Genomic DNA, 17351 nt, shown 5'->3' with positions numbered 1-17351 from the left:
GACATGCAGGAAGAAATGAAGGGGTGTCCCGATCCCCGGCTCTACCACCCGAGAACGTGCTGTGATGACACCAGCACAACGGGGTATCAGAGTCTCCTCCAAGGCAGCTCTTCCCCTCGGTGCTGGGCGTGGGAGCTGAGCCACCAAAGTTCCAGAACCGGGTCTCTCTCTCCTGAAGGGAAAGCGCCTTAACCATTCTGAGCCCCGATTCCCTCTCGGGCCACATGGGGGACACAGCCCCTACCTCCCGGGCGTTGGGAGGAGTCGGTGAGCAAAGTTACTGAAGGCGCCCAGCTCAGCGTCCCACTCAGATCAAGAGGGAAAAGGAGAGGAAGAGACACATAAATCGGAGTAATTAAAACCATGAGCTATGGTTCCCTGACAGAAAGACCAATGGAAAGGGGGGGAGGGTGTACCTCAGTGATAGAGCATGTGCTTAGCATGCACGAGGTCCTGGGTTCAATCCCCAGCACCCCCATTAGCAAAATAAATAAATCTAACTAGCCCCCCCAAAACATGTAAAAATAAAATTAGTAATTTTTTTTTTAAAAAGGCCAATGGAACTGACCATTCTGGGAAAAGCCAGAAATTGACCCACACCCACAGGGAGACTCATATGTCAGAGGTGGCATTTCAAATCAGTGAGGACGGACTTGTCAATGAATTATAATAACTCTCCATCTGGAGGCAAATGAAATTGTTGGGCACCTCACACTACAGGCAAAATGAGCTGCAGGCGACAGGTGGAACACGAAGGGGGGACCAACAGCAGGCGGGCAGGGCGGAAGCGGACTAGCTCTCCGCCAGACGGCGCTCTGGTGGCCAGGGACTCACCGGCTCATGGACAGAGGCTGTCTGCAGGGTCTGCAGAGTGGCCCACACAAAGAGAAGTCGGACTTTTATACGGCCTGGATTTTTGGCAACTGTTACCATGTCCAGCGACCGTGGGCTGGGGTGAGTGCCAGCTGCCCTCTCGGTCCCAAAATACAGGTCCAGGTCCCAATTTGCAGTGGGGTGCACAGGTGTCATGCAGAGTCACACAGGTGCAGCCCTGCCCGGGGCGGAGGTGGAGACCTGCGGGCCTGCCCTGGGCCACCCTGCTGGCTCCACGCCGAAGCTCCGGGATTCAAACCCAGAGCCGGCTCCCCATCCACCACCCACAGCTCCTGACCCTCATCAGCTGCACGTGAAAGCAGCTCGCGGGAGGACTAAGAAGCCAGCCCAGGGAGAAAAGCATCAAAAGCGTCAGAAGAACTCACTGGAGACCAGACTGCCACCTGGGTGAGAAGGGCTTGTAAACGTTACCCAGAGTACAGACTGGAAAGGAAGTCAGCAGGTGCACAAACAAGACCCCTACGTGCGCTGAAAGGGGGAGTCACAGACCCCGGCCCGTGACGCTCACAGCGCTCAAACCCGCCACGCGGGATCACTCAGAAGACCTGAAAAGCAAGCTCAGGGGTCAGTAAGCAAAAATGGAAACTCAGAAGAGAACAGTCAGTGAAGAAACAGGGCGAGGCGAGTGACCGAGGAACGCTGACCAAGTAAGCGCCCGAGCTGCTCTGGGTCCCACTGGGAATCTGGGACGGAGCCCGACGGTGCCGGGCCGGGCGACGACGCTGACCAATGGGAGCTCCCGGGACCGCCGTCGGGAGAGGAAGGAGGGACGGCTGGGACGCCACACCTGCAGCGTCTCCCCGGGAAGGGTGGGCGGCGCGTCTCCTCCGCCCGTGGTCCCGCCGGGCGCCCTGGACCCTCCTGCAGGCGCGCGAGGGTGGCCGTCACTGCAGGGCCGGCGGTGACGGGGAACTGGCGGCGGCGCCGGTGTCCCTCAGCGGGACGGCACGTGCGAAGGGCATGCACCCACCTGCCGGGCGCCCCCCGAATTTGGGACAGAGGGGCTGGGGCTCCCACAGCCAACACAATAATCTCAGAAATGAAGAGGTGCTGGAAGAGACGTGTGGCGGGAAGCCATTTCTGTCATCTACAGAAACCGGCGTCGGCACGAGGCCGTGTGAGTGTGACGGGGGCGGGGGCCACACCGACTTCCGTGCAGGCGCTTCTCAAAAGCACGGGATGCACAGGGGCTTACATGGGACCTGTAACCTTTCATTTCTTGTAAAGAGAAGAAAGAAAATAGGAACAAGAAAGAAAGGAAGCGTGGCCCAACAGTAGCAGCTGAATCGCGGGACGCAGGGTGCTTGCCTTTTTCCGTGTACTGTCTCCATTTCAAAAGAAAAAGGAAGGTTCGAGAACCTCGTTAACATGCTTAAAGGACAACAAGAAGGAGTGAGGCTACTTAACCTGGGGAGAGAAGCCTCGGCAGGACCTGCGGGCTGTGCAGATGGGAAGTGCGGGTGCGTCTTTCCTGAGGAAGAGGGACGGCTGCAGCCCCATGTCCCCCCGCCCTGGGGGCGCCCGGCGCTGCGGCCTCCGCGTGGGACCGGGCAGCACACTGACTGACTGGCTGAGGGTTGAGGAAACGATTTGCAGCAGTGACGCTGAACGAATGGGAGACGGCAGCAAGGCCCCGGTTCTAGAATTTTCCATCTCATGCTGGAAACCCAGCCACTGGCTGGAAACCTGGTGAGGAGGTCTCGGCCGAGAACGAGGACTGGGTTCGGTGACCTGAGGACCCGTGCCCGTTGGCAGCCTGCCGCTGAGATCACCCACTTCCCCGAGAGCAGCTCCTGTCACCTGGGACGCTATTCCCTGCACCTCAAGGAGCAAACAGCTTCCAAAGAGAGCGTCTCCACACCCCACCCTCTGTGCTTCCCCACCACCCACACTCCTACCCACACAGCGCCTGCCACGCAGAGTCAGAATGACTTGCTTGAAAGTCTCTGGTCGGTGTCAGAGATCTTAGTGCTCCCCATGCACACAGCACCACGGGCCAGGAGCACGGGCGCACGGGCGGGGTGGGAAGCGGTGGATGGATGGACGGATGGATGGACGGACGGATGAGGTGAGTTAGGGCAGGTTGGCTAAAATTGCATGCAGTATTTTTCACTTACGAGTACTGTTTGGTCAGGTATCAAAGAATCTGTGGAAGCCTTCAGAATTTGAAACATTTCCTGATTCTCTTCCAGGTCCAGTTATCCTACAAAATTCCCAAACCCCATCCTAACTTACTTTGAAATTTTTGTTTTTCCAACAAGTTCGACAAGCTGTTAAACGACAATCTTTCAGTTAACTCCTTCATCTCGACCGAGCTGGCCCCTCCCAAAAAAATGGCTGGTCTTGAAATATTACATCTAGAAAATTCATAAAGAGAAAAACAAATGGAGGTGAAAAAAAAGTCTAGGACCGGATCTAAGAACCTATTTACTGGACAACCTGTGCACGACTGCAACCCAAAGCTTCTCAGGTTTCAGGGTGCACACGAATCACCCGGGAACGCTCCTGAATAAAATGCAGATCGTGGTTCAGAAAGCTGGGGCAGCCCCGAGACCCCCGAGACCCCCGTGTCTAAGAAGCTCCCAGGAACGCTGAGGCCGCTGGTCTGTCCGTCCCCCTGCACTATCGGTTCCTGACCAACCAGGACACACGGTGGAAAAACTAGCTTTTTTAATAAAAGCAACTGAAACTCTAAAATATCCAGGGATTCATTTACAGGAATTACCCTCAACATCCACAGGAAGAAAATGAGCCCTGCTGAAAACCATAACGGAGGGGAGGAATTGGGTGAGAAGATACACCATGACCATGGATGGGACAAGTTCACAATGTCAACATGTCAGTTCTCCCCAAAGTAATCTATAAATTCAAGCAAAAAAATTTTTAATCAACATTTTGAAATGACATGTTCTCCTGGTTCTTCCCATTCCATCCCCCCAGGTCACCAGCTGGGCCTCCATTCTCCTCCTAGTCCCCACAGCACCCGAGAAGCCTCCTTCTCTGGAACTTGTTAGGCTCCGGGAAGCGCAGGGGCAGCTGCGCTCCCAGCAGGAAGGGCTGTGGACCCGGTCATCTGAAGGGGCGGGCTGGGACCCTGGCTTCACCCACACTCCCCAGGTTCCCAGGAGTTCTAGTTGTGTGCCTTTGTGCCAGTCAGCTGCCCACTCAGTCACCTCACATAGAAAACGGAGACAGTGACACCACCCCCCGAGTGAGCGTTCTGAGGCCCCAAGGAGGCAGAAGACCAACCTCACAGGAGCTCTGGGCCCGACGCACCGCACGAGCTCGAGCACAGGCACCCTTTCTCCATCCCTCCATCTCGCCGGGACTGCAGCGGCTCCAGCTGGACTGACGTTCCCAAAGTCCACGTGACCCCTGGCCGGAGTCGCTGGGGCTAGCCCAAGGGGGGCTCCACCCCCACCCCCCAAAATAGCAGGGGCCGTCCTTACCGTGCTGTGGCAAGATCCTCCGTTCTGAGGAGCTTCTCACAGTCCTCAGTGCTCTGGGAAAAGGTCTCCGATTCTGCTGGGTGAGAAGCGGGGACATCAGCCCTGTCTCCAGACGTCTTGCTCCGCCCTCGCCCACCGAGAAGCGAGGGCCCTGACACACCTGCAGGGCCAGCCCCCGGGCCGCAGGCCCGGAGAGCCGAGCAGTCGGCAGAAAGGTTCGTGACTGCGTGGCGACGAGTATTCACGAGTAACCGCGACTGTGACTATCTGGGCAAACGGAGGCAAGAGAAGGCCTCCGGGTCCTTATATAACGCCTCCCGCCGGGGGAAAAGAAGAAAGGTCTATTATCTATTCAGCTGTCCACTTCTAACGTGCACGTTCGAGAATACTGAGAACACTGCCCAGCTTCCTAAGTGCCCGCCCGCAGGGACGGGGGAAGCGCGTTCTACAGCTGCCAGCAGGTGAAGTCTTCTGCAGTCACCACGAGCGAAGTTTACGGAAAGTCACAAAGGAGATGGGGTGTGCACGTGACGACACTAATCTCAGAACACAAAAGTGATGTATGTGACCTCGTCTGCGAAAAAAAATCTCAGCACAGAAACAAAGAATTGGCCGCGATACGATTATCAAAACATTACAACGTTCTCTCCTCGGGAGGGAACCACGGCGCCTTCTCCCTGCTTGCTTTATACCTTTCCATACTCACTGAATATTCTGAAATACAACCCAGAACCGTATGCAACTTCGGCAGTTAGAGAAGTTTTCTGGCAAGTCACAACAATGAAAAAGAATCCACAGCGGGGAGGGTGTAGCTCAGGGGTAAAGGGTGTGCTGAGCAGGCACAAGGCCCGGGGCTTGATCCCCAGGACCTCCAGTGAAAATAAATAACCCTAATTACTTCCCCCACCAGATAAATAAATAAATAAATAAAAATAATTTCTTAAAAAAAAAAAAAAAAAGGATGGCTATTAAGAAAAAGAAAAAGAAAAAGAAAAAGAATCCGCAGCAGAAGTGAGCTGTGCAGTGAGAGCTGGTCTGCTCGGCTGGTACGTGGGACAGACTCCCGGGCACACAGACTCCCGGCCAGCAACCTCGATCAGTTACCCCCTCCCCGGCTGTGGCCTTGTACGCAGCTTATCCACAAAGGGGGCTCCACTCACCGGGCACAGACTTTAAGCCTTTTCCTGCTTTTTCTGGTTTCCCCGGCAAGTGCTCCTGGTGCGACTCCTCTTTGACATGAATGCCCTGTTCGGACAGTCTTCTCTGACTTAAAACCAGGTGCTTCACCTCCTCTGGAATGCAGGAGAGAGGCCCGCTGACTCAGTCAACCAGACGTCCGTCCTGAACCCACCCCCACCCCAGGCGACAGTCCGGCTCATGGAGCTGGGGGCGGAGCCGCGGGTCGGTGGGCAAGGCTCCTGCCCCCCAGAGTGGTTCCCGGGGCGGGGGGCGGCCTCGGAACACCAGGCAGCTCAACCCTACACCGGCCTCGGCTTCTCCCAAACGAGCCGAGAAACCCTGGGTACCTGCTGCTCCGTCCGACATTCACACGTGGCTGTAAGGACGGCACCACATCCCCCTCTACACTCGGTCACTGAAGAGAGCTGACCCTTCAGCCCAGTGAGGACAACACGCAGAGCCCCCCACCCCTCCACGCCCATCACATCTGTCAGTCGGGGGCTTTGCGCGCACACGGCCGCGGCCAACATGCGTGGAGCCATGAGCGACCAGAGGGAGGGAGTGACAACGAGAAGATGCATGCTGAGGGACAGATCACAGTTTCGGAGAAGAGTTCAGGCCAAGAGCCCCTGGTGCCTGGAGGCAGGCCCTGCAGTGGGGAAAAGCCTCGAGTGTTTGGGGAACGGGGCTGGACCCGGAGTGAAGGTGGGAGCGGCAGTGGGACAGGCAGCGGGGAAACCCGCAGAGCGGTGAAGCGCCAGGGACGACGCGGTGATTTAGGAAGGCCAGGGGACAGCAGCAGGAGAGGAGGCAGCTGAGGGGCACAGAGCTCCCGGGAGCAGCACGCAGGCAGGCCTGGGGTGGGGGCGCGGCCCAGAGGGGAGGGCACAGCTGGGGGCAGCTGTGACTTGGGGGGCTTCAAGGCAGGCTTTGTCCAACACTGAGCAACCGAGAGGCTGAGCAGATGTAAGAGAAGGAACTGCTGATGCGTGTGGGATGTTCCGGTCCAGACCAGCAGGCGGAGAGCTAGCAAGCCTAGCACGTGACCTGCGGTGCATCCAAGAAAGTTTCCTGTCCCCCATGTAACATGAAACAAGCCTCTCGTGTGGTGTCCCTGCACACCCAGCAAACAAGAGTTTCCGGAAGATCTCTCCTTAAGTGGAAAAGGTGGGGCTTCAGACAACAGGTACACTAGAGCCGTCTTTGTTAAAATTTTGTGCCCAGCTGGAAAACGCACGGGAAAATGTTAGCCATGACCCTCTCTGCTCAGACAGCATGGGGTTTTCATTTTTCCTCCCTTTGGCTGGTCTACTAAAATTGTTTTGCAAAGCGAACATACACTGATTTTTTTTTTTAATGGAAAAATCTACTAAACATGAGACGCAGTGATGCCAGGCGGGGGAGGGGCTGGAGGAGGGGCGGGTGCTGCCGGCTCGAGGATGCTCACAGCAAAAGGCCCGCAGGCCCTCCCTGCAGGGCCTGGGACCCCCTTGTTCCTTACTTTTCCAGCCGGCTGATTCTACTCACCCTTCCAAGCCTGGCTCCCATGGCCCCTTCTCCAGGAAGCCTTCCCGATACCCCCACCCCAGCACCCTGCTCCAAGGTGAGGCCACTGCGGGGCAGCTGGAACCTGCACTGAGGCTGCACTCCAAGGGCATCAAACGCCGGTGGTGCAGAGCCCACACTTTGAGGATGTGGGTCTGTCCTTTGGTCCAAGTCAGAAAAGTGACCTTGAACCCCATTTTCTCTCCCAGGACAAGTGGGTTAGAGGCAAATCGGGGCTCTTCGCCAGCGATGAGGGGAGGGGAGGATTCGGGCACAGCTGGGAGGCCAGTCTGGCCCCTGGAGGGTGGAGGCCAGGGTTAAAAATCGGAAGCCCCAAGCCCCCAAGGGCAGGCAGGCTGCTTGAGGAGGAAGAAGGCGGGACACAGGAGAAAGCAGACTTCCAGTCATGGAAACTTGGGTTGTGGTTCTGGCGCTGCCACTCTGCTCGCCCCCCACAGCGCCCCCTTCTGCGCGTTCTCAGACTCCCGTCCACTGATGTCAGACGACTTCCAGCACCTCCAAAACCTGGGCTGCATCTTGCAATGAGCGCTGCAGCCTGGTTTCACTGGCAGCACTTTGCTATAGTTTTAAAACTCTCTATAGACAACGCAACCCTCCTTATTGCCGGGGACCCCCCGCCCGGCACAGCCACAGCCCCTGAGGCATCTGACCAGAGGAAGCAGGTGCCCAAGGTCACCATTAGCTCAGGGTGGAGACGGGCTTGAGTTCCGCTGTGGGACTTCAGCCTGGGTCTTCCTCTTTGAGAGAAGTTCAAAAGGAGACCTTCTGGCACTGGTACAACCTTCACACACGAAGAGCCCAGCGGACCTGATGGAAATGTGGTTGTCCCGGGGCCGGGCGGCTCTTAAGTCCTCTCTTTCATTTCTTGATAGCCTCTACTTATTTTTTTTTCAGTGAACACACAAGACATCCTGGGAGACAGGCTGGTGGGGGCTGCCCCCCGGCGCTGACGGGGGCGGTGGCTCAGGGGCGCGCACGCCGAGCACAGCCTGGGTAGATGGCGTCTCTGACGCAGAGACCAGCACGGACCCCGGGAAGGTCAGGTGACTGACAAGGGGGTGCTGGCTTTCATCCTATTCCTGAGGAGAAGCCATAGCCTCCAGAACATTTCAAAGACAACACAAGTACCGGACTCACCAGAAGAGCCCACGTCTTCCAAGGCCGCGGCCGCCTTCAGTCGGTAATACTTGACTCTCTTCGGAATCTTTTCTTTCGTGTCCCAGAGCCTCAAGGTTATTTTGTGAAAATTTATTTTCTTTAGCAATTCCTTTGTCACCTTGATGTTAAAAGTCTGGGTCCAGGACACCCAGACCTTGTCCCCTTCTGGCCACGGCCTCACGGTCTGCGTAAGAACAGCAAGAGACCTTGAAAAGCAAAATCACGTGCAAAGACGCCCTCCCAGCGACTCCCAACCTGGACCCAGCGCCGTGCCACAGGCGGGCGTGCGTGCACCAAGAAGTGGCAGGAGCTGCAGAGACTTCGGAAACACCTAAGAAATTATTAGATAGATATGTCTAATAGAGGGGGGAGGGCAGAGCTCAGCGGTAGCAGGTGTGCTTGGCACACACGAGGGCCGGGGTTCGGTCCCTGGTACTGAGACTGGGGGAAAAAAAAAATATATATATATATATATATATAAAGTCACATAGTTGGTATTATTAGGTTAGTGCATATTCCCGTTCGGTAGGTCTGGGGTGGGGCCCAAGATCACACATTTCTAGCAAGTTCCAGGGGAAGCAAGCATCCTTCGTGAGCATTAGGCTACATGCAAAGCCGCCCACCTACACACACGCCCACCTTTATCCTCGAATCCAGGAACACCTTGGCCAAGCCTGAAAACACCACGATGTCCACTCGCTTGGGCTCTCGGTCGTCCGGCAGCAGGAAGTACTCCAGGTGGCAGTAAGAGCGAACCCTGGCCACAGGTCTGTCCATTTTAGGCTGTTTCCTGTGTTTCTCAACCAGCTTCGAATATTTTCCTTTGCGACCTAGAAGATACAGATGGAGTGAGGCTTGTTTTAACCTCACGTCGGAAAGCAGACCCATCTCCACAATTCCCTGGAGTTCCAAGAGGAGCCCTAGGCTGGAGACTGCCCGCAGGCCCCCCATGCTGCTGCCACCTGGGGGCTAAGATGTGGGGCCAGCCCTTCCAGCCGGGAGAGGAGCAGGACCAGGGCTGGGCGCCAGCAGGCAAAGCGTCAGGGCCTGCCTCTGAGGCGAGCCTGCCTCTGAGGCGAGCCTCTTCTTAAATTTTTCACCTTAGGCATTTCGCCTGCCTCCCCCTAGTCACGGCAGCGCGATGTGATCTGTGTGATCCCAGCAGCGTGAACAAGGTTCTGAAGCACACCCTGCCCGGGGGTGGGGGCGGGGAGGAGCCCCCAGGGCCCTCCGCAGCCTCTTGTAGGGGCAGAGCTGGCAGACATACCAGGCAGAGGAAAGGCCCCAGCTGAACCTCACGAGGGCGGCTGTACGATGTTGGCGGGGCTGGGGGGCGGTCAGGATGCTGAAAGCGAGGCTGGGCTTCCACCAGTGGCCACGGCCTCTGCGACCTGCCCATGACCTTAAACTGACCCCAGCGGGATGGGGCTTTGGACACCATGAGAGGATGCTTCAGGAACTCCAAACACTGCCTCAAAGCTTCATTCTACAAAACTGTGACTGTATTTAGAGCTGTCATGTAAAAATTTCAAGTCGTTATCACCAAGGAGGCTGCTATATGAACAGAGCACCACCAGGAAACTTCGCTCTGGTGCAGAGTCTGGAATGGAACCTCTCCTGCCTGTCCTCGGTGGGTGTTAGAATGTCTTGTGAAGGCGCACCTGACCAGGAAGCTGGCAGAGTTTCACAGGTCTGCCTTCGGGCTTAATCCACGGTGGCCAGCAAGCGGACACAGACCCTCTCATTTCCTGTAGATGGGACTGCAAAACTGCTACAGCACTTCAGGGGGCAGTTCGGCAACTTCTGTCCCCAAAGCATAAATGCGTGCCTTAGAGCCAGCAGTTCGGCATCTCAAAATGCAGGCTCCAGAAGTACCCACACGGATGCCCAGAAACGCACTGCCAGGACGTCTGTTGCGGAATTGTAAGCCCCAAACTGGAAACAGCTTTCACGTCCACCAACACAGGGAAGGACAAACTCGACACATACACTGGAAGGCTGTGTCGGCGTTTTAAACAAACAATAGCAAAGGCAAACACATCTGTTCACGTCCTACATGGTACCCAAGACGTGCTGTCAAATTTTTTAAGCTATAGAATAGAATATGCAGGATCTCTTTACGATACCCAAGACACGGGAACAGTCCAAATGTCCATCGACAGATGACTGGATAAAGAAGCTGTGGTGTATCTGTACGATGGAATATTACTCAGCCACAAAAAGAGTAAAATAATGCCATCTGTGGCAACATGGATGGACCTGGAGATCGTCATTCCAAGTGAAGTCAGAAAGAGAAAGAAAAATGCCGTATGAGATCACTTATATGTGGAATCTAAAAAAAAAAGGACACAAATGAACTACTTATTATTTATAACTTGGATGACTGATTTCTCAAATATGCACATCTGACTGTCCTTTATGACTGGATTACAGCATTCTGTTGATTCTCATTTTATGGTTGGCTTTATTCCTTTGATAACTATGTAAGTTTAAAAAGCTAAAGCTCTAAACTGTTCTTAGAAACAATGATCAGTACACATATGTAAACTAAAAATAACATGCAGTGTATTGTGTATATGTATTTACATATGATACATTGTGTATTGGCAAATTGTAACAATTCTACCTAATAAAACTGAAAAATGGAAATAAAGAAAATGTAGGATCTCAGTTCTCTTAAAGAACGGACAGAAACATTTATAAATAGGTTCATAAACACTCAGGTATTGAAGGAAAAAACACGGAAGTTGAATTTTATACCCAGCCAAAGATAGGTCCTTCAAAGGCATTAGTACCATAAAAATACTCTCAGGCAAGAGCTCATAAATTGAGCTGCACAGAGACCTAGTCTGTAAATGCCTCCGGAGGAACCGCCACAGTAAGAAAAACAGGCCTAGGAGATGCAGCAAGAGATGTGAGGGTGAAAGGCGGCGGAGTAAGCACCAGTTTGCTTGTGAGGTGGTCTTTGCAGATGTCTTCTTCTGGGTTCTTTTGCCTGATATCGAAAGATCAAAGATGAAAAGCACCATTATGGATAGAGGAGGTCACACGTAATGACGAAAAGGTCAATCCACCAAGAAGACAGGTCAACGTGAAACATGGTATTCACCTAACCAAACCACCTCTGAAGTATGTGAAGCAACCACTCTCAGAACTACCAAGAGAAGCTGAAATTAATCCTTATGGAAGGACAGTTCATCTAGACCAAAAACATCCTTTTGTATGTATCAAAAAGTGGAGCACTAGTCTCTGCCCTTAATCTTGGGGCTCAACTATGTGACTTGCTTTGCCAATAAAAGGTTCACAAGTGGGAGGAGCCCAAAGACTTCGAGAGTGCTGGGCCACTGGGCTTGCCCTCTTGGGTGCCTCTGCCTTTCCGGGACAGAGCTGTGGCTGGGTGGCCCACGTGTCCTGGAGGAGGATGAGCCCCTGCAAGGAACCCAGCCTGGATCAGCTGACTTGCTCATCCAGAAACAGGGACTCCAGCTGGAAGCCACTAAACTGGAGAGCTTGTTCGGGTTCGTTACGAAGCATGTTTTTGCAAAAGCTAATTATCTTCACACTCAGAGATTTTGATTCACTACATCTGAGAATCTGTATTTAAACAAAGTCAGGTGATAAGCCAGTTTACGGAAACCAATGCCTAAACCTCTTGGTTGTTTCTTTAGCTGCAAAATGCAGAAGTAACATCACCTACTTCTTGGGGTTTTGAGAGGTCTAAGTCTGTGAAGCCCACACAGTCACTTCCTTGCCTGGCCCACACTGGACCCCCTCAAGTGGCAGCTTCTTTCCAGATCCCCGCTCCTGCCATCAGCCACCCGGCTTAAGGGAGCCGGCAGAGGGAGCAGACGCACCCAAGCTCCTGGGCGGAGGTCACTTGTGCACCCCTCTCTGCAGAGGGTGTGGGAATTCCGCTGTGACACTTACCAGCAGTCACTGGGAAGGCCAGCGAGATGACGAACGTGCAGGGGACCACGTGGGGCACGTCGGAGTTGACGGCACTGACTGACCCAGCCGAGGACCTGCTGCTGCACTGGTGGTCAGATTCTGATTCCTGGGCCCAGGCTCCGACCTGCAGGTCCTCGTCCACTTCACACTCACTCCCGGACGGATGAAAGCTGCCCACGGAGGACACGGGCCCCACGCTGGCCCTGTCCTCATCCTCCCATTCCCAGGCGTTCAGAGACATGCTGCCGGCGCCCCAGGCGAGAGGCTCCTGCGAGAGGGGCTCAGCCGCCTCGGGGCGAGGAGGCTCCGAAGACTTGGTCCGTCTGGCAGCTCCGAGAGGCCCCGAGCACCCGCAGCACAACTGTGTTTGGCGGTTGCTGGGAGACGGGCAAGGCCACGGCCCGGGGGCGGGGCCCCTCCTGGGGGCGGGGCTCCGGGCCAGACTTCCGGCCTCAGCTGGTCCCAGGCCAGGTGTGCAGACAGCGCTGGAAGACAGGTGTATCCACAGGCAGGGCCAGCGGTCTTCCGTCATCCACTCATCCATTCAGTCCTGAAGGAACTCCTGCTCTGACGGTGAGCATCTACCCTCCACCTGACCCTTCCCTACAGAACAGGGGAGAGGGGCTGCTAGCTCCCACTGTAGCTCCATCTGCCCCCACCTCCCGTCCTCTGATGAAGGCAAAGGAAGCGTTGGGCTCTGCAAACTCAGGTCACCCCACCCCTCTCCCATACAGGCTCTCTGTCTCTGCCGCTGATGTCCTGAAAATATCATGAGAAGTCTGTTCAGTGATCATGAGTCCCAAACTCAAGAGATGAGGAAACTGAGGTGACACAATTTGCCAGAGGTGACACAAGCCAGTATGTGGTGGCACTGGATTGAAATCCAGGCCATCTGACTCCAAAGCTTGGGCTCTGGGAACACCCTTACCCCTGCCCCACTGCTGAGAGAGTTCTGGTTGCTGCTCCGGATGCAGAAGACCCCAGAACACCAAAGGGGCTGGGGTGGAGGGACACACTGAAGAGGCAACTGACCGGAGGGGATCTGGGCAGGCTTCATGGAGGAGGTGACAAAAGCCAAACTGTGGTGCTTGCCAGGCAGAGAAAGCAAGAGAAGGCTTTCCAGGCATATACAAAAGTCCAGGGGAGTGAAAACGTATGGCAAGTTCAGGAAAGGATGATGGGGCTGGGGAGGTGAGCGGCGCCCCTGGCACAGAGCCACAGGGCAGTAGTTTGTTCAAGAGAATGGCAGCCGAGGCGCCACACACGCCTGACTGTTGTGGAAACTGAGGCTCTAAGCTGAGACATGACCCAGCCGTAGCCAGAGAGCCAAACTGTGGCTGGAGCTGGAACCAGAACCCAGGCCCCTGCCTCCCACTACCCGCCTCCCTAGACCACCCCTAGGGATTCCAGAATACTGCCCACTGACTGGGGCCCTCCAGGATTCCTCAGGTTTGATCAGCCTAGAGGAACTGAGCCTCAAGAAGAGCTGCGAGGGGAAGTCACCAGATGGCAGCGAGCTCCCTGGGGAAGAGCACTCACCTTCTCACCCCCGGATGCCGTGACCACCTGTCCAGCAGCCTGGAGACATGGGCCATAAACGAGGAAATGCTAAACAGACACACACAGGGTCAGAAGGAGAAAAGGCTCCATTAAGAGCAGGTCGAGGGGGGAGGGTTTAGGTCCCTGGTAGAGCATGTGCTTAGCATGCACGAGGTCCTGGGTTCAATCTTCAGCACCTGCATTAATAAATAAATAAGACTAATTACCTCCCTCCCCCCAAAATAAATGAATAAAAAGAAACTGCCACTTTAAAAATTGAATTAAAAAAAACTAGCAGGTCAGTGACAACACCCTCCCTGAACGGACAGCAGGCCTCCTGTGCCTCCAGTGCCTTCTGCCCCCAAGGCTGGTCTGGCTCCCAAGGGTCCCTGGTCACCCTATTACCGAGGCCAGTCTCCCCAGCATTGATTGTGGGGACGTCCCTGAGCTCAGGGTCGAGAGGCCACAGGTCTTGGACAAAAAGCCCCTGTCTGGCCCTGGATGTGCATCAGACTCACCTGGGGCCCTGCTCAGGAACTGGGGATAGACTGTTTCCCAAACAACCCCCACAATAGACTCCCTCCCACACGCTCTTCTTACCGTGTGATGTCAACACTCTTCCCATCAGGGGCGGGACTCGTTCCCTTCCCGTTGAACCCAGATGGAACTCTGGGACCACCTCAGCCAGCAGATGATGGTGGAAGTGACACCACGTGACATCTGAGGCCAGGCCATGCGAACTCCACGGACTCCTGCCTTGCGCACTGGGCCACTCCCTCTAGGAACCCAGCCACCACGGCGTGAGGAAGCCCGAGCAAGCACGCGGAAAGGCCGCCAGCCTGCCTCCCTCCGGACGTGTGAAAATACCAGCCTTCAGATGACTCCAGCCCCCAGTCCTCGAGCCCCCTGGCTGGCACCGCGTGCAGCGGAAACCAGCCGTCTCCATCAAGCCCTCTCTGAACTGCAGGCTTATCAGCAGAGTAAGTTACTGTCCTAAGCATCTAAGTTGCAGGATCATTTGTTGCGCTCTAATAAGTAACCAGGACAGAACCCTTATTTTTTTAAAGTTACCTCCACCAAGACAGAAACTGGACAGCCAAGATTTGGAACCACTGCCTTGAGGGAGGTAGTGACCAAGTCAAGACCCTGGGCACCGGGGGATGGAATGAGGGCACATGTGTGCCAGCTGGTACTCAGGCGTGAGGGGTGCACCGTATCTTTATCCAATCATCTGTTGGTGGACACTGAAGTTGCTTCCACGGCTTGGCTGTTGTAAATAGTGCTATGAACACTGGGGTGCACACAGCTTTTCAAATTAGAGTCTCTGCTGGATATATGCCCAGGAGTGGGATTGCTGGATCATAGGGTAGGTCTGTTTTTAGTTTTTTAAGGAATCTCCGTACTGTTTTCCAAAATGGCTGCACCAAGATGTTGTAGCATTCCTTTTTATGGCTGAATAATATTCCACTGTGGGATATACCACATGTGGTCTACCCATTCATCAATTGATGGACACTGAGGTTGGACTTTAGGGCATTTACGAAAAATGCTGCAGTGAACATTGCCGTGCAAGTCTCTCTGTAGGCAGATGTCTTCATTTCTCTTGGGGGGGCACCCAGGAGTAGGAGAGCTGGGTCATGCGGCAGTTCTCTGCTAACCTTTTACTGCCAAACCGTCTTCCAAAGTGGCTGCAGCACTTCACTTCCCCGCCAGCAACGCCTGCGGGTTCCTGTCCCTCCACATCCTCAGAACACTTGCTCTCCGTCCTACTTGTTCCTGCCATTCTGGCGAGGGTGAAAGAACCTCTCACTGGTTGGCGTTTGTGTTTCCCTAATGACGACCGATCCTGGGGTCTTCCCATGCGCTTACTGGCCGTCCATAGATCTTCTCTGGGGAAATGTCCGTCCCCATCTTTCACCCACTTGTTCTGCTGTTTTGCAGGGGAGGTAATTAGGTTTACTTACTAATGGCAGTCCTGGGGATTGAACCCAGGACCTCATGCATGCTAAGCACGTGCTCTGCCACTGAGCTCCACCCGCCCCTCACCACCCACTTTTTGATGGGGCTGTTTGTCATCTAATTATTGAGCTGTCGTGGGAGTTCTCTGTCAGTTCTGAGTACAAGTCCTGGATTGGGCATGTGTTTTGTAAGTATTGTCTCCCAGTCCCCTGCCTGTCCTGTCATTTCTTATTGGTGTCTTTACTACTGCACCCTGAAGTGCAAGTTTTGAATTTTGATGAGATCCAATATATCGATTTTTTTCCTTTTAGAGGACCATGCGTGCGGTGTTGTAGCTAAGAAATCTCTGCCTGACTCAGGCCCATTTTAACTAGAGAGAAGTAACACTTGGCATCTGAACACTAAGCCAATCCACTAACCGAGACTCCTAAAAACTTAAAAGCTTTGACACTAAAAGTGATGTCTCCCGGGCATTCCCACACATGCCGGGGGTCTGAACAGAATGACCTAAAGTTTCTGAAAAACGGTTTGACAATATCAAGGGCTTAGATGTCCTGACTCCTCGGCCCTGCAATAAATCACTCAGGAATATACAGCCGATGGTTCACAGTGTTGTTTTAAGGGAGAAAAACCACAGACTTCCTCTGGGCACATGTGCCGGACAATGAAGCACCTCAAAGGTCAGTCCTGAGAGGGAGCGCGGACCAGCCCTCAAGAATATTTGCACCAGGACAGTAACGATGGGGAAGCCGTTAGGAAGGGGTGGATGCGCACAGAAAGGTCCCAAAGGCTGCTTTTCAGCTTGTTTCTTTTTGTCACCTAAGTAGGTGCAATTCACGTTCTGTACGTTTCACCCTTCCTAAGTGTTCTGACAGATGTGTACAGCCTTTTAATCACCACCCCCAGCGAAGATACAGACTGTTTCCATCACCCCCGAAAGTTCTTTCATGCCCAAATGCGTGGAAAACATCTGAAAACAAACACATCAGAAGAACCCTGTGCTCCCCCTTGTTGGCACGATGGGGGATGATTTTTGCTTTTTAGCATTTTTCTGGGCTGTTTAAAGGCGCTTCGAACAATACGTTGTTTGGAGTGGCTCAAACAATGCTGCGCTGACTTCAGAAAACCCTTTCCCCACCAGGGCCTCCGCTCTCCCCCACGCAGACGCTCAGCCATCCCCCGCTCAGACAAAAGCACAGGAGACCTCCGAGTCTGCTCACTCCAACCTCAAACAAAAACCCTGTGGGTCCAACCGGAATGATTTCAGAGGCGCCTGGTAACACTGCCCAGCAGACAGACAGGCCTGACAGCGCCCCATTATCAACCCTGACTTCCCTGCCCCTGCTGGGCTGGGGGGGGGGGTGCGGAGGCCAGGCAACGGCTCCATGGCCCAGATATTGAAAGGCTTTCTTTTCAATACGGACTGGCCCAGAAAAGTTCCTGTTCAAAGGACTCCTTCACCAAAAGCAGCTGCCAGCTGCAGCAGCAGGGGTGGCCTTGCCCGGGTTACCAGCTCTCAGCATTTACACCAAATCAAGTCACAGTCCTCTGAGGCAGCTCAGAAGCCCAGAGCCAAGCCCTAGCGTCCTGCCTAGATGCACACAGCAGCTCCCCAGGCGGCGGGGCTCCGGGCCAGAGGGCGCTCCAGTCCCGCGGAGC

The 17351-nt window shown here is 54.5% G+C and overlaps 1 protein-coding gene across 1 annotated transcript in view; it reads right to left on the bottom strand.

Annotated features, from left to right (window-relative positions):
* Positions 1-16699, bottom strand: part of CFAP92 (cilia and flagella associated protein 92 (putative)) — a 51576-nt gene extending 34877 nt beyond the window's left edge. The window contains exons 1-7 of the mRNA XM_064496173.1: positions 13734-16699; positions 12174-12797; positions 8886-9076; positions 8226-8430; positions 5504-5635; positions 4344-4416; positions 3130-3251 (exon numbers count right to left, since the gene is read on the bottom strand). Coding sequence (XP_064352243.1) covers positions 3130-3251; positions 4344-4416; positions 5504-5635; positions 8226-8430; positions 8886-9076; positions 12174-12738 — 1288 coding nt within the window. The 5' untranslated portion in view covers positions 12739-12797; positions 13734-16699. The remainder of the gene's footprint in view (positions 1-3129; positions 3252-4343; positions 4417-5503; positions 5636-8225; positions 8431-8885; positions 9077-12173; positions 12798-13733) is intronic.
* Between the last annotated feature and the right edge of the window lie 652 nt (positions 16700-17351).

The sequence above is a fragment of the Camelus dromedarius genome, chromosome 17, assembly GCF_036321535.1.
Source record: "Camelus dromedarius isolate mCamDro1 chromosome 17, mCamDro1.pat, whole genome shotgun sequence".
NCBI lineage: Eukaryota > Metazoa > Chordata > Mammalia > Artiodactyla > Camelidae > Camelus > Camelus dromedarius.
Note: the sequence above shows the minus strand (reverse complement) of the source record. Positions and strands in the feature narration are given on the sequence as shown.